The 27,500-nt window shown below is 44.0% G+C and overlaps 4 protein-coding genes across 4 annotated transcripts in view; 1 reads left to right on the plus strand and 3 right to left on the minus strand.

Annotated features, from left to right (window-relative positions):
* prtfdc1a (phosphoribosyl transferase domain containing 1a) overlaps positions 1-9,279 on the minus strand; it is a gene marked incomplete at both ends in the record, with an annotated part of 13,878 nt that extends 4,599 nt beyond the window's left edge. The window contains 5 exons of the mRNA XM_080855436.1: positions 183-200; positions 5,288-5,353; positions 8,133-8,316; positions 8,833-8,939; positions 9,229-9,279. Coding sequence (XP_080711562.1) covers positions 183-200; positions 5,288-5,353; positions 8,133-8,316; positions 8,833-8,939; positions 9,229-9,279 — 426 coding nt within the window. The remainder of the gene's footprint in view (positions 1-182; positions 201-5,287; positions 5,354-8,132; positions 8,317-8,832; positions 8,940-9,228) is intronic.
* A 1,287-nt stretch (positions 9,280-10,566) lies between these two features.
* On the minus strand, positions 10,567-15,038 carry enkur (enkurin, TRPC channel interacting protein; the record flags this gene model as incomplete). Its single annotated transcript, XM_080855010.1, has 5 exons — positions 10,567-10,740; positions 13,895-14,041; positions 14,223-14,458; positions 14,577-14,722; positions 14,959-15,038. 5 exons carry the CDS (start codon positions 15,036-15,038, stop codon positions 10,567-10,569), a joined length of 783 nt encoding a protein of 260 aa, XP_080711136.1.
* Positions 15,039-15,416: 378 nt separating this feature from the next.
* Positions 15,417-20,528, plus strand: thnsl1 (threonine synthase like 1). The gene is made up of 2 exons (XM_080855627.1): positions 15,417-15,466; positions 15,802-20,528. The coding sequence occupies exon 2, from the start codon at positions 15,815-15,817 to the stop codon at positions 18,041-18,043; it is 2,229 nt and encodes a 742-aa protein (XP_080711753.1). The 5' UTR covers positions 15,417-15,466; positions 15,802-15,814; the 3' UTR covers positions 18,044-20,528.
* Positions 20,529-22,703: 2,175 nt separating this feature from the next.
* Positions 22,704-27,500, minus strand: part of dpp6a (dipeptidyl-peptidase 6a) — a gene marked incomplete at both ends in the record, with an annotated part of 75,079 nt that continues 70,282 nt past the window's right edge. Inside the window, 5 exons of the mRNA XM_080855114.1 lie at positions 22,704-22,865; positions 24,497-24,570; positions 24,811-24,898; positions 24,995-25,053; positions 26,314-26,413. Of these exons, the coding sequence (XP_080711240.1) occupies positions 22,704-22,865; positions 24,497-24,570; positions 24,811-24,898; positions 24,995-25,053; positions 26,314-26,413 (483 nt within the window). The remainder of the gene's footprint in view (positions 22,866-24,496; positions 24,571-24,810; positions 24,899-24,994; positions 25,054-26,313; positions 26,414-27,500) is intronic.

Below are 27,500 nucleotides of genomic sequence, written 5' to 3' on the forward strand. Positions count from 1 at the left end.
AAATTAGACCTTAAAACGCTGAGAACTCGATGGTGGGTCTCTCCTCTTGTGAAACCTGACAGTTCTAGCACAGCTGAGAATAGTGGAAGTTGGGTAACCTAAGCTAATTGGCACAGAGTGCTAAGCTGCTACAGGAGGTATTGTGTACCTGTCAGAGGCTTGAAAGGGAGACGATCACTTACCTCTACAATCAGGACATTCTTTTGTTTGCATGTGAACAGAAAAAAAACAAGAGCAGGAATTAGTTCATTGCAAGGCACATAAATAAACATCAAAGACTTCCAAAGAATCCAAAGCAATACAATTTGAGTGAGTGTGTCATTGTGTGTTTATGAGTGTGTGTGTGTGTGTGTGTGTATGTGTGTGTGTGTGTGTGTGTGTGTGTGTGTGTGTGCGCGCATGCTTGTGGGTGTGTGTGTGTGTATGTGTGTGTGTGTGTGTGTGTGTGTGTGTGTGTGAGTGTGTGTGTGTATGTGTGTGTGTGTGTGTGTGTGCGTACATGCTTGTTTGTGTGCATGACTGAGCATGTGTGTGTGTATATAAACACAATCACCTGTCATCAGCTGTATATTATTTGTGACAGGTCTTGAAAGATCAGGGTTTAAATCATGGTCCTGTCTGGCACAGAGCTCCAGAGGCCCATGTGTGAAGAGAAAACAGGCACCGATCCAACAGCTCAGCCTTTACACCTGAGGTAAACAGACTTACACAACAGGCACCGCTCCAACAGCTCAGCCTTCACTCCTGAGGTTCACAGACTTACACAACATGCACCCCTCCAACAGCTCAGCCTTTACACCTGAGGTACACAGACTTACACAACAGGCACCACTCCAACAGCTCAGCCTTTACACCTGAGGTACACAGACTTACACAACAGGCTCCACTCCAACAGCTCAGCCTTCACTCCTGAGGTACACAGACTTACACAACAGGCACCCCTCCAACAGCTCAGCCTTCACTCCTGAGGTTCACAGACTTCAACAACGAGCACCAACAGCACCAACAGCTTCAACAGCTCAGCCTTTACACCTGAGGTAAACAGACTCACTCAACAGGCATAAACTGCCAAGTGCACCCGCTCCCTCTTTCTCTAACACAAACACACACACACACACACACACACACACACACACACACATACACAGACACACGCACACACACACATACACAGACACACGCACACACACACACACACACACGCACACGCACACGCACACGCACACGCACACGCACACACACACACACCTGTACGCAGTCATGCACACTCAGACAAACACAAACACACACTAGTTGACACATGCTAGTACATTCACACACACGCTAACACACACACACAAAAAAAACACTCACAGACTCCAACACACACACAGACTCATCAAATAGCACAATCAAATACTGAAACAAACGATTGAGAAATCCTCCCTCAACTCTGATGAACCTGCTGTGCCAGATCTCCTCAGGATCAAAAAGCAGTCAGACGATTCATCAGCACTTTTCCCCGCCTGAGCGGTTCAACTCCGCGGTCGGAGCTGATTACGTTTTAATCTTAGGCATGTGTGTGTGTGTGTGTGTGTGTGTGTGTGTGTGTGTGTGTGTGTGTGTGTGTGTGTGTGTGTGTGTGTGTTAATCTCAGGCATGTTACTCATCCAGCTGCAAGCATATGACTAATTGACTTGTCATCATGGCTGAAAAACTCTTATCATATCATACTCCCTACAGCCTCTCCCTCTCTCCCTCTCTCTCTTTCTCTCTCTCTCTCTCTCTCTCTCTTTCTCTACGCAGTTCTTCTAAAGTCAACCCTTTCCTTTTTCTCATTTGAGAAACTTTCACGAACATTTATCATCAACTTGACATATTATCGTTGACTTATGAGCACCTGCATTTCAAAATGAATTTTTAGTTTTTCCTTATGAAAACCAAATTCCATTCTCCACTTGGTCATTTGTTCAGCCGACTCGGAATGCTTTCCCCCAAGTTTAACGTTAGACATGCCTGTGAAATTTTCCCTCTTATTTGGAAACACTGTTTACATACGATGGCAACAGCCAATCACACACACACCACGATGTTTCCATTACAAAATAGAATTTAAAAAAAGAAAAAGAGAGGTTTCATAATGTATAACACAACCTCTCATGAAATCCGCTCATTTATCCAGTGAGTGGATGCCAATCAGATAGAATGCCCACTGGCACAAACTGTCACACCCTGGCAGGCTGGCACGCTGGCACGCTGGCACGCTGGCACGACTGCCACTCAGAGCCTGACAGGGCTGCTGTAGGAGGCCAGAATGGTGATCAATAACAGCCACACAGCTAGCAACTAACATATGAGGAGAATTCCCCCAATGGCAAAATAGAATCACCAATATTGAAAGCTATGGAGAATTTAACCCTAAGAATGTTAGTTAACCATGGCTTGAGCTTTGGTAAGACCTAAGGATATGACCTTACACCAAGTAAACAGTGTTTGGTAAACACATTTCTTTATTGGTTTATTATTGTTTATTGGTAAACAAAACTCTTTATTGTTGTATAACATACTTATGCCATATGGTGATGATGTATTGCCCTCAAAGTGATAAATAATGCTATCTCTGTTGTTTTAGATGGCACCATGAGAGATATGCCATGTTTTGATTGGTGTGTGTGTGTGTGTGTGTGTGTGTGTGTGTGTGTGTGTGTGTGTGTGTGTGTGTGTGTGTGTGTGTGTGTGTGTGTGTATGTGTGAGTGTGTGTGTCTGATTTGCTTTTCAGTGCCAGCGGGTCAGTGCTGACTGTGGGTTGAGTTAGCCTGTCAAACAGAGGGCCATTCTCAACAACCTTTCAACCTTAACAAAAAACAGACTGGTTCGTTAGATAACACCAACCCTGTTTACCCATGTACTCGATTTGCTATTTCAAAACGTGGAGTCATGTCCTGATTCTTTTTATTTCTATCCTTCATTCTGTTTTCCATTTGGACATACGTTTGTACATGTGGAACATGTTTATGACTTTGTGTGTGCGTGTGTTTGTGCGTGTGTGTGTGTGTGTGTGTGTGCGCGTGAGAGAGGGTGTGTGTGTGTGTGTTTGTGTGTGTGTGTGTGTGTGTTTGTGTGTGGTGTGGTGTGTGTGTGTGTGTGTGTGTGTGTGTGTGTGTGTGTGTGTGTGTGTGTGTGTGTGTGTGTGTGTGTGTGTGCAAGCACGCAGTTAGGAATGCCTATTTTCAAATGTCTGGAGAAATCATTTCATCCATGGCAATGATTCAGGCTGCCATCGCCAGTGTCCTCGGTCACCTCACTCCCTCCCTCTATCTCTCTCTCTCTCTCTCTCTCACTCCCTCTTCTATTGCTCTCTCCATCCCTCACTCCCTCCCTCTATCTCTTTCTCTCTCTCTCACTCACTCCCTCTCTCTCTCTCTCTCTCTCTCTCTCTCACTCCCTCTTCTATTGCTCTCTCCATCCCTCACTCCCTCCCTCTATCTCTCTCTCTCTCTCTCTCTCTCACTCCCTCTTCTATTGCTCTCTCCATCCCTCACTCCCTCCCTCTATCTCTTTCTCTCTCTCTCACTCACTCCCTCTCTCTCTCTCTCTCTCTCTCTCTCACTCCCTCATCTATCGCTCTCTCCATCCCTCACTCCCTCCCTCTATCTCTTTCTCTCTCTCTCACTCACGCCCTCTCTCTCTCTCACTCCCTCTTCTATCGCTCTCTCCATCCCTCACTCCCTCCCTCTATCTTTCTCTCTCTCTCACTCCCTCCCTCTATCTCTCTCTGCACTTCACTCCCTCCCTCTGGCCCTCCCTCTCTTCTCTATCCACCTCTCTCTGCTCACACCTTCCTCTTTCCCTCACTCTCTCTCTCTCTCTCTCTCCCCTCATCCTCCTCTTTCCTAAGACAGCATTTTTATATCGGCCACACATTCTTTCCATGGGATGGCCACACACCCAACACAAACATATTCACAGACGGACACACCTCAAAATATTCATATATTTAGCCCTTAGACTCAATGGTCTGATTGAATGTCACAGAAAAAAAAAAAACCTTCATACATATATATTTTCCCTTTTGGGGGTACCATGGCATGAGGGGGTGGGTGGGGTGGGGGTGGGGGTGGAAATATGACAGAGTCACACCTCAGGAAGAGAGGCCAGTGTTTAAATTTACCCCCAAAGAGACATTCCTCTTAGCCGGGGTAAGTGGGTGAGTCAGTCTCCGGGCAGGCCAGCAGCACACCACATTAACAAAGTGACTCTTATGAGGGCGATACAATGATCACACTTGTCAGAGCAAACCCCAAAACATATGACCAGCGTAACGAGGGGAAAGCCACCGCGCGGAGTCACTGGGTTCACTCCTCCACACTGTGCCCTTTTCCTGCATTCTTGCCCCTTTCAATCTGCCTCAACGCTTTCTTCCACACCTATTTACTTTCTCTGTTTGTCTGTCTGTCTGTCTGTCTGTCTGTCTGTCTGTCTGTCTGTCTGCCTGCCTGCCTGCCTGTCTGTCTGTCTGTCTGTCTGTCTGTCTGTCTGTCTGCCTCTCTGCATGTCTGTCTGTCTGTCTGTCTGTCTGTCTGTCTGTCTGTCTGCCTGCCTGCCTGCCTGCCTGCCTGCCTGTCTGTCTGTCTGTCTTGTTTCTGTCTGTCTGTCTGTCTGTCTGGCTGTCTGTCTGTCTGTCTGTCTGTCTGTCTGTCTCTTTCTCTCTCTCTCTCCACTTCTAAATTAGACATGAATAGTCTTAGTTTGCACTCCACAAGTTTGAGCCTGAACTTTCCTGTAAAAGGGCAAGTTTGGAAAGTTCCCTGTAGTTCCTGGAGGACAGGCCGTATTACTGTAATTGCCAAACTAGTGAGGGGTAGAGCTCATCTATGTGATTTCCACACAACATTCCACAGACAAAGAATTCTTTAAAAACATTTAAAAATAGTAGTTCGACAGAAGAGCATGTTGAAACAGCTTGGAAAAAAATTCTTAACAGTGGGGTTCTAGTTCACAAGAATTGATGTAGGCAGGACTTTGAGAGGGGAAAAAAAACATTACTTGGGAGGCCATTATTGTTTCCAAGAATTAGGGATATCAAATTGATTTAGGCATTTGAAGAATTAAAATGCCATGGAAAGTTCAGAGTTGATAAACAAGTGAAATTGAAGAGCTGGAACGGCAGCAGCTCACTACAGACAAGCACATGTAATCCCCACTGACTGATGAATGATTATGAGCCATTTGGCCAACGACTAACGAAAAGAAAACATTTGATCTTTCAGTGTTTCCCAAGCAGACGCCACATTGCCGTGTTCATACCTTTCCTGCTATGACAGAGAGATCCTCTGGACCAATGATGTGAAGGTCCTCAGTTGACTGGTCGTTCTGTAGAGAGGGGAGTTGGGGAGGGGGGAGGGTTGGGGGGGGGGGGGAGGGGATGGGGAAGAGCAGGTGAAGGGGATGAGTGGGGGGCAAACGGGACAGACATTGAGAAGCTCCCCTCCTGTGACCTGTCACTTTAAATCAGGTTACAGGGACCAGTGGACATGACGTCTCCCACCCTGCTGTGAGGGTGTTCACAAACAGGAGGGACGAAGGAGACAACGGAAGAGGACAGACAGAGACAGTAATAGAGACAGAGGAAAAAGAGAGAAGGAAAGAAAGAAAGAAAGTAAAAAAAAAATAAGAGATGCAGAAAGACAGGCAGGCAGAAAGAAAGAAAGAAGGACAGACACCAAGTCAGACAGAAGACAGAGAGAGAGAGAGAGAGAGAGAGAGAGAGAGAGAGAGAGAGAGAGAGAGAGAGAGAGAGAGAGAGATGCTTTTGTTTCCTCGTAAACAATGGGCCGCCCAGTGCTCATATTGGGGGTCGAGTTATTGGGGGTCATGTTATGCGGGGGTCAGGCTGTTCCTCCTGTTTCTGCAGGGGTCAAGTGGCTCTCCTGTTCGGGCTGTGGGCCCGCTGGGCCACTCCAGTGCAAAGCCCCTATTCACACTGACAGCTGCAGGCAGCACAGGGGCCCATGCAGAGAGTGGGGCCTCCCAGTCATAGAGGGACTCACCAGGGCGTGTGACCGGGAGCTTGACCCCTAACTGCTGCACTGGGCTCCAAGACACAGGCCACGGCCACTTCCCCCTCACCAACGAAGTTACTCAAACTACTGTCCGCAAACAACATCACCATCATCATCATCATCACTTATCCTGTTTATATCACTAGGTGAGTATGAATTAGATGTAAGAGGATATGATATTTGTGAATTTGATCACTGAGGGATTTCCATCCTCTGAGAGTTTTGTTGTGGATTTAAATTGGACCAGTTAATTCAGAACTATACTCAAGGAGGACATGGCTGCCCTGCAGCACAGCCAGTAAACACGCTAGACCAACACACACAGCAATAAAACGACACGCACACACACACACACACATACACACACACAAACACGCACATGCACACGCACACATACACACACACACAAACACACGCATACACACACACACACACAAACCGGCCAGCAACTAGGGGGGAGTCTCGCAAAAATTAAGGAGGAACCCCATAAATCTGGAACATTTAATCGAATTAAAGGATGTTACACAACCTTCATAGTCACCTCTATGCAATGACAAGAAACATCTATATTACTCCCGATTTAAATTGCCAGATGTAATCCATAGATAATGACAGATCTATTGATCAACTGAGTGACAATTTGCCTATCAATAGGTGGTTTGGATACAAGGGGCAAATGACCTTGAAATGTGAACGCCATTTTTGCGTTACCTCTAAGGTTTGGCAACATTGCCATCTGTTGGACAAAACAGGAAGCTGCAGCTACACCAACATTACAACTCTGGACCACATCCAGGAACACCAATAAATAACATTTATGGAAGGCCATTCCAATGGGAGTCATAGGGTTCTCCTCCAAATGTTTACTTTAACATTAACTAACAACCGCAAAACAGAACATAAATTACGTAGTTGTTTGACGCACACTTCCTTATAGTCTCAAAGCAGTGACTTAAGAAACCACGGACAATCAGAAAGGGTATTTTACTCACTTATAATAATTTTTTTGTTTCAATGAAAAAATTAAGTGACTTTACTTTCACTCTATTATTTTTGTAGTGTCTGTAAACAACAGTTCAGATTTTAAGTATGAATGGCTTTGCATTTATTGTCTCATACTCCCTTCAATTCTGATGTAATAAGTAGTAAAGAACTTTGGTAACTGACTTACTTGTTGATATAAACAAAATACATCCATTAAGGTGAGGCCATTTTATTTGTATAGAGCATTACAACAGTCATACATGGCTTCTTTTGTACATTTGGATTATACCAGCTTCATTGCACAAGTCTAGTTAATTTTCCTTAATCACAAGTCCTTTTGCCATTTCTAAGTGTTTCAATGGCTTTTTATGATACCACAGAAATTAGTTTGAATTTGGTGCCAATGTTTTCCTATGACAAACTGTAGACGTGACACAGAGAAGTAAGCAGGTCTAGCAGAAATACAGCATTTAAAGAGTGAAAGTAAGGCTATGCTAGGTCTCTTAATAGGGAGCTTAAAGGATAAACCACTTCTAGTGCCGGTAGTGTTTTAGATTCTCAGGTATATTTGTTCCCAGTCCCACTTTGCCTTTTGATGAACGCCTTAATGATGACCACATCTTGGAAGGCACTGGCAAGTGCTGCAGTGCAGGACCAGTTGCCTATTGTTCCCTTATGTTCAACAACTAGAGAAAGAAATGCTAGACACCTTCTATTTCTGTATTTTCTGATTCAGAAGCAGTTGTAATGTATTGATAAACTTGTATTTTAACATCCCCATGAGACTTCAGCTGCTAATTTCCCCCCACCCATCCCACAAATAAGAGGCTATATTTGTGTGTCTTTCTGCACTGTAGACGTATGTTGAGCTCTGCATGCTACAAACTGCAGAGCTTCTCATTTGTCCGAAGGTAAACGCATTTAAAACTAAAATTCAAACGCGGTTGGTAGAAGAAGACTAGTCATTGTTTCACAGTCAACATCAAAAACAGTCAACTCTACATGCATAGCGGCTTAATTAAAAGTCTAAAAAGTTCAATGCAAAACAGAGTGGATGAGGCGAAGTCAAAGGGCTCCATGACACACTGTCATAGCCGTGCACCTACCAGGTAGCTCTTGAGGCGTATGAACTCCACCCTCACTGTCATGTGTTTGGGGGTGTTGCGGCTCACTGCCTTGATGCACTCCACCAGGTCAGCACAGAACTTGTAGCCCCCCTTCAGGACACACAGGACCACCATGTAGTTGTCATCTGTGTCGTCCACCACTAGTCTTGCTATGCATTCAGTCCTACAAAGACAGATTACAAACCTCAGATTTAATGCCCTATGCTTTGTCTGTGTGTGTGTGTGTGTGTGTGTGTGTGTGTGTGTGTGTGTGTGTGTGTGTGTGTGTGTGTGTGAAAATGTGTGTGTGTGTGTGTTTGTGTGTGTGTGTGTGTGTGTGTGTGTGTGTGTGTGTGAGTGAGAGAAAGAGAGCGAGAAAGAGAAAGAGAGAGAGAGAAAGACAGACAAAATGAGAGAGAGAATCAAATTAACACATCACATGAAACAGTTACTATTATTTTAGCTGAGGAATGCTGTGTAAGTATTTCAGATCACAGAGCAGAACAGACCTGAAAAAACGGCCAATGGATTATGTCCAATAATAAATAATAAATATGGGGGATGTTGACAGTTAGTAGAGGAGGTATCATACAGTACAATCACTGATGAGACACACTTTGTACATTACTACAATTTCTCTCTCTCTCTGTGTGTGAGGGGTGGGGGGATAAATGTCGCCAAGGGCCAACTGTCTTATTACCTGTCCATGATGACACCGTGTGGAATGTAGATGTTCTCCAAGTCTCCACGGTAATGTTCAGGGTAAGTGAAAAGGTTTAGGTCGTAGCCTGGCCACTCATCTTTAATCTAAACCACAGTTGGAACAACATTTTAGTATTATGAGCAAGTGCTAATGTAGACTTTGTAGACAAGTTTTTAGCCCATCCTTTCAGAGTGTTTGAACTAAGTTTATAAAAATCGTCAATCGCATCTACCACAAGAAATTAGGAGCGAAAGATGACGACTACGTCCAGTCCATAAGGGCCAGTGTGAAGGATCGTGTGAATTGCACAATAAATACACTGCAGGCTAAAATTAAATAACACAGATATATTATTCATCAAAACTTTAAAGAACGCGAATATGTGAAGTTTACCACAATCCCTTGGTCTGTTCTGGGACTCCTGATCATTTCGAAGTATGGCATGTTGATATCCGTGATTCTCAGGGCAGACTTGGAGCCCAAGGTAGCCTACTGGAGAGTGAATTTGACCACCACTTGCGACAGAAAGCACTGATAAGGAGGTGGAGCAACAGGCAGTATGTAATTTAGCCTTGTCTGTGTAAAAATCACCGTTTTAGTTTTTCACCTCTGAATAAATGTTAGACATTTAAATGCCACATTATGTCGGTCTATTCAATTTCAAAACATGGTATCCTGTAGGCTTTAGGACTACATGACAGAATGACAATCTATATACGTTTTTTTTTATACTTAAATCAATTATAATATTCTCAAAATTTGGATGTATAATTGAATAGTTCTATTTCTACGTAATCTTCGTCTTATCTCATGTCAGTGCTGCATACCTTATTTCGTATATATTACAGGCGTCATTATATGGTTTACTAGCAGGAGGCTAAGCTTGTGGAAGAGAGTTGCTCTTACTAAGGCTATTCAGAGTTAATGAACAGCATGCGCCTGAGTCATGCTGAAGTTATTAGACAGGAGCCTGTGTGTGTGTGTGTGTGTGTGTGTGTGTGTGTGTGTGTGCATCCTTTCGGCCAGTGTAAGTCTGCCTTGCTGAATGGACATATAGTTTAGAGTTAATGAAAAACTGGATGTTCAGCCTCAGGCATAATGGGCTGGCCTGCCTCTACACAAAACATTTCCACATGGCAATTTATGATCTTTCTGTCATGCCTCATGGCAAGTACAAGCGACAATTCATCTTTACCACAGAAAAAACTCATGAGAAAGTTAACTACATTCAATTTTCTTATTTGAGTTATTCGAGTGAAATTCATTCTGATGACATAGAGCCTTGTCTGTGAGATGAGCCCTTATCATGTTCTTTGCCTAAGAACTTTGTAGTAATATTAATTTGTAAGAAACCCTTCATATGTACTTTTCCGTTTCAATCAACAATGATACTTTACGCCCTGCTTTTATGTGGCATTTAATTGGTTTCGGTTATTCAAACTCACTACATCCTCAAATGGTTAGCCAAATTACCCAATGGTTGTCCCTACTGTATACAATCATATATGTACGGTGCCACAGACTGACTTTTTACACATTTCTGGTAATACTTACACTGTTGATTTGAGAGTTTGAAGGCTGTAAGATTGGGTATACACACTTATTGCAAAGCCTTTATTTTAAACACAATGGATTAGGAAAAGATGACAGTAATGACCAAAAAGTAACTCAGGTTTCGTGGTAGTAGCACTCTTATTTAGTCCTCCTGGTTAACCCCTAGTGTCTCTTGTGCTAGTTGTTGGAGATGAAAATGGACTTGTAGCGCTCAATGAGGTCGATGTCTCGCTCCAGCTGTTTCATCTCTAACTCAAGGCGCTCTTTGCGGTGCTTCTTGGGAGTGGTGTCCGTGACAACGGAGAGGCCCTGGTACTGATGGTGCAGCTCATCCCAGTTATTCTTCAGACCCTGTGTAAGGACACAAAACAATGAGGACTAAGGAGTACTCCCAATAAATCTCATACCAGCAGACTGGGAAAGTACTCCCAGTATAACACATACCAGCAGATTGGGAAAGTACTCCCAGTATAACACATACCAGCAGATTGGGAAAGTACTCCCAGTATAACACATACCAGCAGATTGGGAAAGTACTCCCAGTATAACACATACTAGCAGATTGGGAAAGTACTCCCAGTATAACACATACTAGCAGATTGGGAAAATACTCCCTGTATAACACATACCAGCAGATTAGGAAAGTACTCCCAGTATTACACATACTAGCAGATTGGGAAAGTACTCCCAGTATAACACATACCAGCAGATTGGGAAAGTTAATCACAAGAGGCATATCAGATGTGGATCAGCAGAAACCCCACTCTCAGGATGGATCATAGTTCACAACAGTGGTGTATTTCAGGGTATACGCAGGTATACGGAGTATACCCACTTATTTTTCAGTCAGCATAGGGTATACCCACTTCTCAAAACAGGGCGCTTATCCTGTGCTCTATGGGCTGTTTCAAAAACTTAAGAGTATACCCACTTCTCCAGGGGCCTCTACACCACTGTTGTGGTTCGCTACCCTAAATGAATCATCTGAAGTCAAAATGCCAACGGATAACCTAACACAGCAGTGGTGCAGCAGTGGTCAGTGAGGAGCTTTTTTTTAGTCATACAGATCATCAGTTGTCACTGTACACCCTGTTTGCTTCAATATTTATTAGTCCCCTTGTGAATGGGCTGAACGGCCATGGATGCAATAATGAATTATGTACATGCAGCTTCAAAACAGCACTTGTCCCTTTACAGTAGAAGAAAATCTACATAAGTTGCAGACTATAGAAATAAAGATACAATCATCGTCATGCATATTCGTGAGTGATGCAAGTTGATTTACATCAAAGTATATTTATAGTTGACATTCAAGGATTCAAGGATTCAAGGAGTTTAATTGTCATTGTAGTACACCAGTGGTTCCCAAACTTTTCTGGCTCACGGCACCTCTAAACATATCTCTCTCCATCCACGGCACCCCTATTTTTTATGTCATATTTGTACTTTAGGCCATTTGATTTAACCTTGTGATGTGTTGAATAGGCTATAACTGCTTTTATTAAAGGCATTACATTAAGAAGGTGAGGTTTATCTCATTTTTGTTATATTCAAATTAACCACTCTCTTTAATTCAACTCATTTAATAGAACTTTTGAATAAATAGTGAACAGAATATGAACAGACAACGTCTGTCCCTCTCACAACTATATCACAGCCAAAATGTATGGGTAATAATCGAGAAATTAGCTGGCAGTAACAAAACATAGCAGGAACAAACCTTCAGACAACTTATCATCTTAATGGGTCACATGTGCCTGTCTCTGACTGCATAGTTTGTTAATGCAAGGAGGGATTGTTGACAGTGCAACACGGAGGTCCTGTTCAACTGACAGCCTTTGCCTCAGGTGTAGGAGGGATTGTGGACAGTGCAACACAGAGGTCCTGTTCATTAACAAACTCTGCAGTCAAAGACGGGCACATGTGTCCCATTAAGTTTAGCATGGTTGTCCAGTTCTTTGCAAAATAAAGTTCTCTGTAAATTTGTCCTCATCCACATAGGCTACTGTATCTCACGTTAACGATCATCTGGCAAAGGCCACTAGCATCAGTGGACTCGTCTATTTTAAGCGCAAATGTCCCCCTTAGCCATAGTTTCTCACTCAGTACAGATTCCATGTTCCCCGACATATCATCAATGTGACGTTTGATCCTGTTATCAGAGAGGGGGATTTTTTTCTGAAGTGTGTGCATTTTAGATTTGGCAAGCAACTCGGCAAGTAAAAAACTAGTCTTTTGTGCCTTCTCAGACACACGCACGGTAGAAAGCATTCGCTCTGTGTGGTATTCTGTGTTTTAAGTCTTTCAAAATATTCTAGTCTTTGTTGTGGTGTGTCGGGTGCTTGGTCTCCAGGTGCCTTGCCAACTTGCTAGGCACCATGGCTGCATTAGCCAACGTCTCCCTGCAGAACTCGCAACATACTGGAGGTAGGCTACAGGTCATTATAATGGCTCACTTTTCTATTTGCTAAATTCGATTCCGATGTTTGTTACTGTGGAGATGGATGCCCTCTCTTTAAAAGTGTATCCATTGCGCCTACCTTCACTGCTGTCAATACGGAATAACAAACAAAGTCAACGAGAGAGCTGTTGTTGATGTTACGCCCTGAATCAACTGTAAACTGTAGCCTATTGTTGTTTGTGCTGAAAATACATTTTTTTATTTATATAATTACAATAAAATTAATTTTGAAATTGATATATATTAAAAGATCAAGCCTTGGGCCATTCCACGGCACCCCTGAGCATGTGTCACGTCACCCCAGGGTGCCGCGGCACCCACTTTGAAAACCCCTGTAGTACACAACGAAAAACAGTTTGGCGCTCTCCAGCAGCAGTTTGTTTAGATATATAAAATTGACATCAACACACAAAGACACAATAAGAGCATGACAAATATGACAATTCAAGGACAAAGACCAAAATACAGAAATTAATAAAATATAAATATATATAAATACTTAAAAATGGAAGGCAGTTGTGAAGTGCAAAGATATCATTACACACACACATGCACAGAAACACATTCACTCACTCGCTCACTCACACACCCACACACATCACCATGTACATATTGTGCCCATCAAGTCAAGACATGAGATGTTAGTGAGAAATATGGATATGTCTTGTAGAATATACTGATAACAGTAATACTAATGCTGAACACATATTTTGTGCCCAGCTTGAGGTGGGGATGGGAAAGTGATAGGATAATTGGTTATTTAAATAAGTAGTCTTGCTTATGGCATTTCTCATAGGCTTGAGTGCAATTTAATTTTTTACAGTAACAATCCCAATTATACTTAATTAATATTTTTTAAGGATAGAGGGAAGTGGGTCATATAGTGAGAGCCAGAAAGAAGGAGTGAGAGATAGGAAGAAAGAGAGAGAGAGCGAGTATATAAGTCAATATACAATGAAACAGATGGGTGGACAAATAAAAAAAAGAACAATCCGGCAGACCAGACAGGAAGACATTATGATGTATGGCGCGTGGTTCGTTTACCTCCAGAATGTTCTTCCGTTCATCATCAGAGAGCTGCTTCATTGCTCCCTGTTTCATGCACTCCTGGACATAATTATCATACTCCTCTTGGGCCTTCTTCACCTCTTCTCGCCTCTGCAGCAGGTACTCTGGTGTTTCCCCATAGTCCTAGACAAAAACTAATAGTTGTATTTACTTTGAACAGAACATAGGTCCAGCTGAAGCTATGACAAATCCATTGAATACTATTTATTATATGGAGTTAAAAAGAGACATTTATGGTTTTCAGTGAACAAATGTCATCGACATACAGCACAGCATAATCAAGTGATAATCTGAGTGAACACACCTTTTTCTTCAGGTACTTTGGGACAAGGCCAGAGTTCTCCATTGGGTGTTTATCTCCCCTTTTGGTATCAGCATAGATGGGCTGTGGTTTTCTAGGCACGGCCATGATATTCTCAATGGCATTAATCTTCACAAAGTCCTTTCTTGTGTGGATGCCCATGAGAGGTTTTTCAGATTTTTGTGGGATACGAGGTTTTCGTGGTTTAAACTCATCAACATAGTCAAAAACGGGTTTCTCTGAGGAAATCAAACAGAATCTTTTAGCTAACATAAGCTTAACATGTAGCCTAGATGCAACAGGATGATAAGTGCCCTACTGTATGGAGACCGAGGAAGATGGCTAAAATGTGATTACTTTCAGTGCTTTTGGCCTCTTTGGAGTGCTTCAGGAGGAACTTCTCAGGTAGAGGCACCTCTACCGTTGCAGGACCCATGGTCTTATTGGTTGCTTTGTTTGCTTGTTTCTCAAGCTTTACTTGTTCTCTGAACTTTGACATATACCTTCAGGATAAAAAAAATATGTCTATGAATCACAACGCAGAACGTTATTGATATAATGATAATATGCTAACTGGGCTTCATGTTTACAGTCTTCATGACGTGATCAGCCATAGAAAATCTGAGATAAAATCAGTTCTTCTTGCTGCAGGCAGCTGTTGTAAACATAACCACGCTAGCTACTATGATAGATACATTAGCTAACGTGGTATTGAAAAATGTAACGCCAGTTCACATACCTGGGTGGTTTCTGAAATTTAACCTCCTCTCTGGGAATAAGGTTGTATATGCTTTCGGGTGGGTACATCGTACCTGCCATGTTGCTTGTTGAACGTCCTAAGACACACTCACAGTAACTAAAAAAGCTTCTGGTAACAGGAAGACTCGACTGTTCACTAATCCATCTAAACAGCTATTGGAATGTTTTGTTTGACAGCAGTTTCCAAGCAATTGTTGCTTGGCAACGGAAGAAGATACCTTTTCAATGCCAGTGCCAGCGAACTTTTTAATCACTTTAATAAATATAGCTAATAGATTATATAACGTGTATAATGTCTTTGTTTATTTATGTTGTTTAATATGATTAAATGTCTATACTAAAATATACTCGTACTCAATATAAGGTAAAACGAGGCATACATACGGGAACGGAATACCAATTTTGATCCCTTTCTCTCCCCGTAGTAGGCTACGTCATGAGCGTATTTGTTGACACGAAACACATGGAGGCTCACTGAACAGAATCAGGTACAGTAGCTGTAGTTGGCTGCATAGCACAACGTGGCTGTACCAATGAACACATACAGTTGTTGTTTCGGAGAAACACAGTGTTGTCGAATTGTCACGGCAGATCCCTTCTTTTTCCCTACACCGTAGTTTAACAACTAGCAGCTAGCTAGCCAGTTGAAGTGCTCCCAATTCTTGAACTTGTCTACATTGTTGTTGGCTCAGATTTCTCTGTCGGATGAAATAATGAATTTAGTTTACTATTCCACTAATGTGAAACATCTTAACATATCAGCTCGTTTACTCTCAATGCAGCGATTATTTGTTAATTTCGTATGACATGCGATATTTTACAGACCAAGCTGACAAATGATTGCTGTCCAGCGAATCCGCATTTTCCACGGGGTCGTGAATGTTGGCAGACTCAGATGCAGAAGTCTGTCTGCTGCACGATCTCTCACAAGCTGCCGCTCTCTGTACACAACAGCATGGCTGACAGCATGCACTGCTCAACCACCAGAGAGGAACATTTTCTTAATGGGTCCACCGGGAGCGGGGAAGACGACTGTCGGCCGACTTGTTGCCCAAAGGCTGGGTATGCCCGTCATTGACATTGACGATGACGTCCTAGAAAAAGCATGGCTCATGCCTGTGGCCGAGAAACTCTCCCAGGTGGGTGGAAAGCGGTTCCTGGAGGAGGAGGGTGAGGCCGTGTGCAACTTCTCTGCCTCTGGGACTGTGATCTCACTGACTGGCTCCAACCCACTCCACACAGGGGCAATGCAGCACCTCAAGAGGAACGGGCTGATGATATACCTGGATGTGGACACAGACGACATCATCCAGAGGCTCACTAGAATGAAAGTGAACAGAATCGTGGGCCAGGAAGATGGCACTTCCATGAGGGACATACTGATGTACAGGAAACAGTTTTATGAGAGGTGGTTGGACAGTCGGGTACTCTGTGGGATAGGGGACACCATAGCAGAAGTGGCTGAGAAAGTGCACAGAGCTTTGCACAGGTACCAGGACTCGGATTCAGAGACATTCATCTCAACCAGGAGCAATGTGTCAGGTGAGGGCAGACCGGAGGTTGAACCCAAGTTCTTCAGTGACGTTGTTGTGGAGGGACTCGCTCCTGACGGGGGCCTTTACGTACCCAAGGGGCACTTTCCCAAACTGGAGCCCGGGCAATGGAAGCGCCTGGCTAAAATGGCTTACCCCGAGAGAGCCCGCGCCATCCTGGAGCAGTGCATCCACCCGTCAGACGTGTCCCCTCTGGAGCTCAAACGCATGGTCCGGCGGGCCTACGGCGCCAACTTCTCCAGCGAGGCCATCGCCCCAGTCAGACACCTCTTGCACAACCAGTACGTGCTGGAGCTCTTTCACGGCCCCACGGCGTCGTTCAAAGACCTCGCTCTGCAGCTCATGCCCCAGCTGTTTGCCCACTGCCTACCCCAGATGTGCAACTACCTCATCTTGGTGGCCACATCTGGCGACACCGGCAGCGCCGTGCTCAGTGGCTTTGGCGGTCTGGATGCCGTCGCCCGACAGAGGGTGGGCGTGTTGGTGTTCTTCCCGGAGCACGGCGTGAGTGAGATCCAGAAGCTGCAGATGACTGGCATCAGAGAGGGCAACGCCAGGGCCGTCAGTGTCGTGTCCGACTTCGACTTCTGCCAGAGAACCATCAAGAGGATGTTTGGGGATGGCGGCGTGACGGGACACCTGGCTGTGGAGTACGCCACAGTCTTGAGCACTGCCAACTCCATTAACTGGGCTCGGCTGCTGCCTCAGGTGGTATACCATGCCTCCGCCTATCTGGATCTGCTCCGGGACGGTGTGGTGGCATTTGGGGACCCTGTTGATGTCTGTATTCCCACAGGGAACTTTGGCAATGCCCAGTCAGCCCTTTACGCCAAACACATGGGCATCCCCATCAGAAAGGTCATCTGTGCCTCCAATCTCAACTGCGTTGTGGCAGATTTCATCAACACGGGCCGGTACGACCTCAGAGGCCGGAAACTCACGCTCTCCCATTCACCGGCCATCGACATCCTCAAGTCCTCCAACCTGGAGAGGTTCCTCTATCACATGTCAGGTGGAGACAGTGGGCTGGTGAGAGAGCTGTTCACCAGCCTGGAGGACCACCAACACTTTGAGGTGTCTGCGGAGCTACGTCAGAAGATAAATCAAGACGTCCGGGCAGACTGGTGCTCTGAAGAGGAGTGCTTAGCCACCATTCGAGATGTTCATTCCCAGACAGGCTACGTCATGGACACGCACACTGCTGTGGCTAAAACGGTGGCCGACCGGCTTCAGGACCCCTCCGTTCCCATGGTCATCTGCTCCACCGCTCATTATGGCAAATTTGCCCCAGCTGTGCTGGCAGCCCTTCAGCGGGAGGGCATCCCCGGAGAGCCCCTGGAGCAGCTGCACAGCCTCAGCTCGACTGGGACCACGCCACCGATGCACGACACCCTGGTCCAGTGCCTGAGGGAAAGCAGGAGCCAGTCTCACAGAGTGTGCCGGGCTGACTACCATGTGCTGACCGAGGAGGTTGAGGCCATGATACAAGATTCATTTCTGAATGTTCAGTAAGCATTTGGTAGAATCTACCCACCAGATGGCAGTATGTACCTATCTAATTTGATTGTACAAGTGGGAACATAATTATAATTGACCATTGAGTACTATTATGTAGATTATTATTTAGGGCTGCTGATATATTTAACAGCATTACTTAAGTCAGTGAGTATGACGCGCATTTCAGTGCGGTAGATAAAAATAGAACCATTTCTTACTTGCCTTGCAATGTACGCCAAGAGACCATCCTCAGTGGTGAAGAGGTTGTGGTAAAAGTAGTAAAGATCTTTAAAAAATATGAATTAGTTTTCATAAAAAGTTAAATTTTACTGAAAAGTGCATGTATGCTGGATTTATAAAGCTTTAATAGTCTGCACTAAAACTGCCCAGAACCAGCAGCAACCTCACTATGTAAGTCAAACCTAGTTCTTTTTGCAGGCTTTAAAATGAAACACAAGATGGCAGTCGTGTACTACCAGAGGACCCATGCCTGCTTCAATCGTTCAGGGGTGCGATTCTGTAAAGCGTCGTTGTCTAACCACCGTTGCAGTCTTCAACGATCAATCGCAAACATGATGTCAAAGTTGGGTGGTTGGAATTATTATTCGCGACCAGTCGTTTGAAGTGTCGTTCGTGGATATTTGCTGTCAACGTTTTAATGTCATACGTTTGACAAGTGGCCTACCGTAACTACCTGAACACCCACCAACTGAGAAGTTCCCTTATCATAAAATGAATACTCATTCGTCTTGTGAGGCAGTAAAATAACTACAAACAGCTTATCTGTGAGAAATAACATTGGGAGACGTAAAGCCAAAGGGAACACCAGGATTTTAATGGTTTATTTTGAGATAAAGAAGAAAGTATTCCAATAACCTGTTACTGGATCTTCTTACCACGGAGCCACTGGGTGTGTGCAGAAAGCTGCCGTGACAGGCTATTAATAAGTTAGTTATTCATTTTCAACAATTATTAAGTATGAAGCTGCTCTAATAAATGTGTACGACTAATTCGTACCTGCAAATTCCGCATTACGACATTCATAACGTTGTTGATACTATGCCGGTATGACGACTGAAATTGAGATCTGCGACGTCGTTATTGGAGAAACACACCCCAGCCCGGTTTTACAGCAGGGCTGATGATATAGCCCAGTTACTTTGACATCAATGGAAGTGAAACCTTATGGTTTGTTACTGTAAAGTGCATGCTTCACAAATGATCAAACTGTGAATCAAATAACTGACTAAAAACAGACACATAATGTATAGGTTGTCTGTTCATGTTTATTATTTATGTCTGATTATTATCCATGCACTTGAATTTCATACAACACATTGATCTAGTTGCTAACTACAACTCTCCCAAGAACCATCAGTGGATGGTCAGAAAAATTATTTCTAAAGCGAATCCAAGTTAACCATCCAACTATGGTATTAGGCTACCTTCAGTTGCAGTATCATCATGTTTGTGGATTTATAAAGAAAGTAGCACCAAACATGAGACAGTCATTTATAAAATGGGTGATCATAAGTGATATCATGGAATCAAAAACACTGGTTTAGGATGATAAAATAACCTTTATTTTGACATTTTCCTCCATGCCACTTCCTCTTGTTTTAAACATCGAAAGGTTTCTTTGACCAAATAAAAGTCCCTTTGTTACTTGGATTTAAACTGATACCCCTCCATCACTGGTAATGGTCCCATTGATTTAGTTTTTCATCATCCAGCATAGTGAAGGTCATAACAAACATGGCTGATGTAATTGCCCCCACCAGATACCCACGAAACAGGAGAACAAAAGATTATAATGCTCAAAATGCTTTATGTACAGATAACACTCAGGTATTAAGAGACTAAAATGATATTGGAGTCACATTTATACATCAAGCCAGGACGACACTCTGCGCTCTCAACCACAATGATGATGTGCCAATCTGTGAGGGACATTCAAGCGGTCAAATAATACTCTGCAGGAATGCTACTATTCCTTAGAAAATAGTTTTCTGATTGCAGATGATCTGCCAACATGCACAATGACTGCAACAGCATTCAGAGAGACCTCTAAATGAAAGGGGAAAAAACGAAAGAACGTGTGCCTCGTAAAACTTTCACACAATGGAAAAGTTACAATAGCAAACTCTTTGTACATTATACAGTGCTGTGTAAAAGTTGCAGACGAATCAGTGGTATATGTGGTTCTGAGAGTGTTCAGACTTTGTCCGGTAATGTGAAGAATTCCGAACCTAATCAGGTGTATATGTAACTTTAAGTGCCTATGCCTTGTGGATCCCATACATTACTTTTGTAGCATCTGAATGCATGTTTATAATAATAAAGATCATCCATGTAAATGTATCCTAATCTGAATTGATGTATTCAAATACGGAATGATTGATATTTATATATAAATACGTAACATAATTTGAGGGACACAGAGAATGACGATTTCATTTGATTATTTAAAAAGGACCTATCCACTAACACGATTTGTCTTTCTTCCTCCCTGCTTCGAAGCATATAATCTGAGACTTCTGCACAGTGGTAATAATATTATAATATTATTAACACATAATATTCTTTCAAAATCATTTGTATTCCATAATAGCATTTACTTTATATACATTGTTTTTGGACATGTCAGAACATTAGTTGTATAAAGTGTCTTGTACTCTCACATACTTGCCTGCCTGGGTGCAACGCTTGAGGTAAGGTTGAATGACAAGAAAAATGTCATGCCACACTTGTGGCATCAAAATAAAAATAAAATCACATGATATGGTCACTGGCATGGCACAAGGGTCGTCTGTACAAGTTATCTATATATTTTTTTAAATAACACAGTTGTTGATCATGCATCTTTGAAGATTTTGGCGAATGGAGACAATATTGTGTTGTGTAAACTTGGTTGTGGTCAAATGTTGTGTCCTAAATGAATGTATATTTTAAAAGCAGTTCCTTGGTGTGTGATGCTGTTCAGATATGAAGTAAGGCACAGTGACTATAACTAGTTTAAATAATGATTCTCTTCCCGGAGCACTGAATTAATACCAAACCAGACAAAACTGAACAAACCACAGCGAAAACCAAATGAAACCAAAACAACAGTCGTCGTGAAGCGTCATGGTCTCTGTGTGGTTCAGTGACACACTTTTTCTGACATCTCTTTTCTTTTTTTCGTAATTTTTCCTTTTACATGTTTGGTAAACCCCCTCCCCCTCTCCCTGTCCCCATTTCACTGACATGTACACATGAATCAACAGCTTTTAAAATACACACTTGAGGCTACATAAAAATGTTTCCAAGAGTGGGACAAAGTTGAGCACAGAAAAAACAGGTTACTGACCACCCATGTGTATCTTAATGTAGGAACCACAGACACAAGCACAGTCAAATACATAAAAGGTCCTCATGATGACAGGTTAATATCATAGGCGATACACACACACACACACACACACACTCTGCACAAAATCTGTTCCAATGCCTTTCCTACAATTTCTCTCAAAGTTCAAAATGTGCTGCTTAAATTGGCTCAGTCCTGCAAAAGGACCCCTCCCTTACCATTCTAATCGGCCAAAAACCAGTATCCCTTCATACAAACCTCAAAGCCAGATTCCTCAAAAAAACACATCTTCCTCTGTATAGTACAATTTGTCAGCAGTATTAATCTGACTTCCATCAATAATTATAACCTTCTCCCAGAGACCCATCCACGGAACCCTCCCCACAAAAAAATTAACAATATTCATCAGCATCCAATAATCTTTCAACTCAAAGTTCAACTTAGTTTCTCAGATAAACCCTTTCTATACAGTTCCATACTCAGCCTGCAACCACTTCTCCAATCTCAGCTGTTCCTCAATGACCACCTGTAACTCGTACCCAGCTCCTCAGCAAGCATCTTGCTCTAACTAATCCTCTTTCCATCACTTGGGGGTTATGCAATCATGCCACTGAGATTTCTATACATTGATATCGCTTGTAACCCTTCTCCGAGTCCGAACATTCAGTCTTGAAACCCAGTGTGCTATGAAGTCCCTCATTCCCTGCTGTCCGTGGGAACATTACTGGGGGGAGTCAGCCCCAGAAGACCCTCCTGCAGTTTGTGTGGGGGTAGGGTGGCATGTTCATTTGGAGCTGGAGCCTGGGCAGAAAATGCGAGGTCCGAAGGGGCAAGCTCCCCCGCCCCTCCCCCCCCCCCCTGGGCTGTAAAGCTGCCTGGTGTGACCCCAGACAGATGCCACACCTCACCTCACCCAGGTGATCATTGTCTTGAGTTTAGATTGTTTCCAGAAAAAGGGGGAGGGGAGGTGCTGCTGCTGTCATAGAAGTCCATTAGTGGTTCACTTAGGGGGGGGGGGGATGGGGGGGTTGGCAAGGAGGGGGGCCGGGGGGCCGGGAGGCCGGGAGGCAAGCGACTGTACAGGGGGGAGAGCGACAGCTTCAGGTACGTCATTCCAGACAGTGAGGAGATAAAAGTGGGTGCAAAAAACCAAAGTGGATAAGTGGAGTCGATTCAACACAAGGATGAGATGAATATCCAGTGGCGTTGCATAATACGTAGAACTGGCGGGCTGGTTCTTGTGCTTGGGTTTGGATGGGGAGGTAGGGAGGGGCAGGGCAGGGCAGGGAGGTCAGAGGGCATTGGTCGAAGGTCAGAGGCAGCAGTCTAACCATCATCCTCGCTCTCGTCGTCAAACTCCTCCTCCTCCTCCTCCTCGAAGGGCTTCTCCGGTAGCCGGAAGCACTCTTCAAAGAAGTTGACGAGCGACTGGCTGAGGTGCTGCCGTGTGGCCGGGTTGTGGATGTAGTGGCCTTCGTCTGGGTAGATCTGAAGGGGCCGAGGAGGATGGGAGTGCTTTTAGATTATATCCATGAGGTTAAAACAGCAGGTGTCAATTCAATTATACATACAAAAAGATGCTTAATTCCTTGTGCTATTGGTTTGGGACTTGCCACCACCAGAGACAACAACAGAAACACCTCAAGAAAGACCTCAACAAGACTTCACACATCTCTGTTTTAGTTCAGGTTACTTCACAACCCCAAATTATCTGCTTCAGCCAAAACCACTGGCTTGCCCTTCTGTGGAGGGGGAGAACATCATAAGTGGCTTCAACAATGAATGATCAAACTGGTAAGAGGAAACGGGTTTGGACCTTTTGGAGCCTGGATAGGTGACCTGCCACTAGGATCACTGTTGTGCTAATGATGTGTGCTCCTCCTAGATTTGTCTAGCAGCTCTGGATTACGCATTGGGTCAGTCAGTGGCCATGGCTCTGAAGTGCAGGGTAATGGAAATGTACCGTATGACAGCCATTTGACGGCCATTTTCTAATATGAGATCCATTTTATTATAGCAGGGGTAAATGCAGAACATTTTGATCTCTTGAGAAGAGGAACAGATGCCACAAAGTTGTAGCAAAAATAATCTCAACATAGTTACATTCTTAATTCAAGGTCTTCTCCACCATGTAAATCCCCTGTGTTTTTTTTTTTTTGCTGTCATTTTTACAGCATCAAACCATTTTTACCAATTAAGATTACACAGCCATTTATGACGGAGTCACTCAACAGCCAGCACTTCTGAAAGTGGAGCCTATTAGCACAACACAGCAAAAGGGGAATTGGCTAGCATTGTGTCTCGTAATGGGATTAGCCTCCCAGCGAGTGCATGGTGCCTGAGAGATGCTTCTGTAATCTCTTTAAGTGAAATGAAGGCATTGTGTTTGCTGTAATCCCTCCGCAGCCGACTGCAGCCGAGAGTGGCGCAACATTAGAGGGGAGCTCCCTCTCAGCCCGAGCCTCACAGACCTCCCATGTCCGCCACGAACCCCTCCGACAAATATTTACTCACAGCAGGGCTTCTGACAGACTCATAAAGTCATGACGTTGTGATACTGAGATGAAGTAAGTATCCTTAAAATGTGTGTGGTCTTCCAATGCAAACTTAAGAGTATTGATACTATGCACGGCCTCGCGGGTCCATGTGGAATTATACAGGATGCTGATGAAGCAGAAATAGAATAGCAGAAAAATAGGCTCTTTTACATTCTTGTAGGCGAACCTTGGATACCCTGTAGAACATAACATCCCTCATTTACATAAAACAAACTTTTCTCCCAAACTAGTTGGCTCTATAGAAAAAATATAATGCACTCTCTTCTCTCTCCACTATCGTCTAAGTTTTTTCTCTCTCCACTATCGTCTAATTGCTTCCACCTTTCTCCCCTTGTCATCTGGTGTTGACGAGCCCATACAGGCAGAGTGACCTCAGCAGCCTTTTGGAAAGAGGGCTTTGCAGCAGGGAAGCAGGTTCGGTTCAAAAGAGGTAACCTCGCAGCACGCAACACACAGCTGAAATGAGCCAATTGATTTACGCATACTGCTTGGCTGTCTACACGTGGGGCAGCGGGTTCCAGAACATTCTCTGCTCCCTGCCGTGCCGCTCTCAGCACTAACCTGTAGACTGTAGTTTGCCTTTTCATTTATAAGCCGCGAGATGAATCTGGCTGTGTGCTGGAAATGGACTTTTTCTGCAAAGAGAGAGAGAGAGTTGCAAGTGGGTGATAGAGAGCGTAAGAGACAAAGACAGAGAGAGAGAGAGAGAGAGAAAGAGAACAGAGGGAGATAGAGATACAGAGAATGGGTAGGTGAGGGAGAAAGAAAGAAAATGATGGGAAGTTGGTGAGAGAGTGAGTGATCAGATTTATTTGTCCATTTTCCTTTACTGTACTCTGATATCTGGGAAGAGCAAGAGTGGTGGGAAAGCATACCGTCTGCTGTGGGGTGAACTATGAGGAACTTTTTATCAACGAACATGGATGGTCTGTATGAGCTGGGACGCTCCGTCAGACTAGCCATCTGGGGAGAGAAGAGAGAAAAATCTTTAAACAACACCGAAATCTGCTGGAGAGTAATAAGACCAGAGAGGAGAGTCGCCGCAGGGGTGAAGTCTACCTCGTAGGCTCTCCTGTCAGGCTTGGGTAAGCCCAGGTATCTCTCTGAAAAAGATGAGGCTGTGGAGAGAGCAGGAAAGAGATGGGGGGGGGGGGGGGGGGTTGGAAGACAAAGTGAGAGACGGTAGGGGAGAGAAATGGGAGAAATTAGTTTTTGCCAACACCTAAGCATAAACATATACTGGCATGTTAAACATCTTGATCGCATTCTGGTCACATATCCTCAATCAGAATTGATGCATCCACCCCTTTCCTTGCATTAGTGAAGCGTAGTGCATCATTTCTACCTTTGGTGATATACACACTGTAGAAACAAATATGTTGTCTTTAGTGTGTGTGTGTGTGTGTGTGTGTTTATGTGTGTGTGTCCTCTTACTGCAATCATATGATAGTCGACTGATTTTTACACGACTTATCAATCTTCAGGTAGATTAAAATCAATGATCTGAAGCCACGCATGTCTGTAAACAGAATGTGTAGCACTGATATGGGAATAATATCAATGTTTAACACGTCTGTTTGAAGACTCTATAAGATGCTTATCTACGTGTCTATTCAGAATAGTGCGATCTGTTCTGTGTAATCTATAAAGAATAATGTGCTTGGAAGGATTTTAAAAAGAAGGCAATGAGCTATGGCTTAAATGAATCCCATCACCCAGCACATCTATCTCCTTCTCTCACCCCAGCACTCTCTCTGTCCTCTCTCATTCTCATTACTTCAGAGAGATAGTGGTAGTAGTGATGAATATCCTGTGTGTGTGTTCATGCGTAACTGTGTGTGTGTGTGTGTGTGTGTTTGGGAGGGTCCAAATAGGATTATATAGGACTGATCTGTTAATAATTAGTGGAGGCACATCTCTCATCTCAAATGAGAAAAGAGGCTGGATTCAGCTCTATCTAACTATTGAGTCTGTCCATCCATCTGTACGTCACCTCCTCTCTCCACTTTCATCTCATTCCATCTACACTTTAAGTCACTCTATCAGCCTATCCTTGTTTATCTGTTCACTCTTAAGTCCTTAAGTGCTCCATTTTTAATTCAGCCTTCCTTTTCCTTCTTCTTTCATCGGTCCTTTCTATCCATCTCTCCATGACACAAGGCAACACACACACACACACACACACACACACAGTATAGTATTCACTCTTCCTGTTCAGGATTCTTCTTTATCTTCATCTCTCTCTCTCTCTCTCTCTCTCTTTCTCTCTCCCACACATGCCCCTTGTGTCTCCCCAGTGTACCGTCTCACACACACACACACACACACACACACACACACACACACACACACACACCCCTTGTGTCTCCCCAGTGTACCGTATAACTCAAAGTCAGTGATGGGTGATAGAGCTGCTCCACACTTCAGCGGGGACATCTCTGAACTGAGGAGGAGACTGGTGATGTATCCCCCATACTCCTGGAAAACACACACACACACACACACACACACACACACACACACACACACACAAAAATGAAAGCCAGTCCTTCTGAGCTGGACCACAGAGAACAGACTCTAGATCAGTGTAAATTCAGCTTAAATGGACCAACAGGGGGCACACCACACCCACCTCCCACTCCCTCACCCCGTCAACACACACACACACACACACACACAGGTATGCAGGATAACACTCAGGATTCCTCCTCTACATCAGATCCTCAGCATTTATGAGCAAGCTGTTCTTCTGATTCTGCAGTGGTGTGCTGTACTGAACAGTGTGAGAAAGCCGTTCTAGATTGTGCTTCAGGAGCCCAGTGGGCGGGGGCAGGGTGTATTTTAAAGGATGGAGCTTTTATAGTTCAAAGCAGGATGTACACACACATAGGCCTGTCTGGAGGCCTCATGAGACTATAAATGCGAAATCCCATTAAAAGTTAATTGAGTTTGACTTGAAGTGGAAATGAGATTCCGACAATGCCACTGTTGAGACGCTCATCACACTGATGTGATTTGTTCTGCGGAGAGTCAGGCGAGTGTGACGGCGAGTACATATGTGCGGAACCACTGCACGGCGTGACAGTAGCGAGCACAGATTCACCACGTATGCCCACCATCTGCTGCAGGCTCTCTGTGCCGGAGCCGTTTAAGAGAGGACTGTTAAAACACTGGGCCTTATGTGTCCCCGGAAACCATACACTTATAGAACCGTAAACTAAGATGGCAGAATAACTCAGCAGTGTGGCAGTCAACCAGTGGATGGAATCACTATGCGAGTTGCCTTAATGGACACACACTGCAGGTATTTTACGGAAGAGGGATTTACATACATTAAGAGTAGAAATCTAGGACAGTTGTGCTGTTAGGGCATAATCGAGGTGTGAAAAGAAAACGCGGGAGAGTACTAAATTAAGAGCGTTTGGCATCAAAAGCATGGCGCATTCACGCCCTGGTTTCCTCTGATTATGGCTCTCCGGACACTAGTTTCTTAGCTGATGAGCGCAGTAGGATGTGTGTGACAGACAGAGAGACATATAGGTATGGCTTATCCTAACTGTAAGAT

This window comes from Sprattus sprattus, assembly GCF_963457725.1.
Source record: "Sprattus sprattus genome assembly, chromosome: 17".
NCBI classification, from domain to species: Eukaryota; Metazoa; Chordata; class Actinopteri; order Clupeiformes; family Clupeidae; genus Sprattus; species Sprattus sprattus.

Excerpts from the sequence above, each read along its gene's own strand:
- thnsl1 (XM_080855627.1), top strand. The coding sequence starts at position 15,815 with ATGATTGCTGTCCAGCGAATCCGCATTTTCCACGGGGTCGTGAATGTT.